At 39.4% G+C, this 1417-nt stretch overlaps 1 protein-coding gene across 1 annotated transcript; it reads left to right on the top strand.

Annotated features, from left to right (window-relative positions):
• The first annotated feature begins 232 nt into the window (after positions 1-232).
• LOC142164046 (uncharacterized) lies at positions 233-829 on the top strand. The gene has a single exon (XM_075221210.1). It carries the CDS (start codon positions 233-235, stop codon positions 827-829), a length of 597 nt encoding a protein of 198 aa, XP_075077311.1.
• Positions 830-1417: the final 588 nt, after the last annotated feature.

Below are 1417 nucleotides of genomic sequence, written 5' to 3'. Positions count from 1 at the left end.
GGCTATTGCTAGCATGGGCAAATCAATTGCAGAGGAGGAGCAACAGGGCAAGGAGCAACAAGATGATAATCTACTGAAACATGGGAAGGAAGGTCTAACTAATGGGAAGGCATAAAAACCATGGGTGAACCTGTTTGCTGGCAACAAGATGGCTGCAAGGGGAATGGGCCTGGTCTTTATTCCTCTAATGATTCAGAATTGAGTTAAAAAGGTTTAATTACAATAAGAGGAAATGGCCAATGAAACTGAGAAATGGCAAAAAGCAATTATATTGTATGTCATTGGCACCTCCCCGTCAATTGGAACTATGGAAAGGTTCATAGCTTCCCAATGGAACTTTGCTGCTAAACCAAAAGTATACTATCATAATGAGGGATATTTTGTCATTTTGTTCAATACCATGGAGGATAAAAATGAAGTATTGTACTCAGGGACACACACTATCGGTAACAAGCCAATTATCCTCAAATCGTGGTCTGCTGATTTCAATTTTTATGATGAGGTGCTGAAGACCATACCACTGTGGGTGAGTTTTTCAAACTTGCCTCTGAATTGTTGGGGTAAGATTACATTGAGCAGAATTGCGAGTGGTTTGGGTTTCCCTATATATGCTGATGAATGTACATCTAGTACAACTAGAATCTCATATGCTAGGGTTCTAATTGAAATAGATATTTTAAAGAAATTGCCAAAATGCATTATAGTGCAGGATCCATATGGAAAAGAATTTGAACAGGTGGTAGAGTATGATTGGGTGCCACAATACTGCCATAAATGCCTTATGGTTGGGCATGATTGTGCTGTCACACAAGCAGTTGCTGAGCCATAGTTTGTAAGGCAGAGGGATGGTCAACAAAAATAAAAGATTGTAGTACCAAATCAACAAGACAGAACTTACAAGACTGGAGCCAATATGCAGCAATCAAAGACCCAAAAGCCAACAGTACAATGGGTAGCAAGAGGGCAATTCAAGCAGAATGATGAGGTTAAGGACAAACAAGCAACTCAACCTTAGCAACATAAGCCATGGACACTAGATAGTGACAAAGAACCATGGCAAAAAGCTAGTGGAAGAGGTCTGCAAGCTAACCATCCCAGGCCACAGTAATATGCTCTTGTCACTACCAATGGTTTCTCTCCTTTAAGAGAGGAACCACAGGCTGATCATACAAGCTAGGCTGATGCTGTTAAAGGACAAAGAAGTACTAATGAGGGTACAAATCAGGTTCCCCACCAACCCATTTTATTATGAAGATATCTACATGGAATGTGAGGGGTTTCAATAAAGTATATAAGCAAAAGGAGATGAAGGTATTCTTACAGGTGAATAAGATAACTATCATAGCAATTATTGAACATGGAGTTCAAGATACTAAAGTAAAAGATATAATAAACAAGGTTGCAGCTGGTTGGAAAT

The sequence above is a fragment of the Nicotiana tabacum genome, chromosome 9 (genome assembly GCF_000715075.1).
Source record: "Nicotiana tabacum cultivar K326 chromosome 9, ASM71507v2, whole genome shotgun sequence".
Classification (NCBI taxonomy): domain Eukaryota; kingdom Viridiplantae; phylum Streptophyta; class Magnoliopsida; order Solanales; family Solanaceae; genus Nicotiana; species Nicotiana tabacum.
Note: the sequence above shows the minus strand (reverse complement) of the source record. Positions and strands in the feature narration are given on the sequence as shown.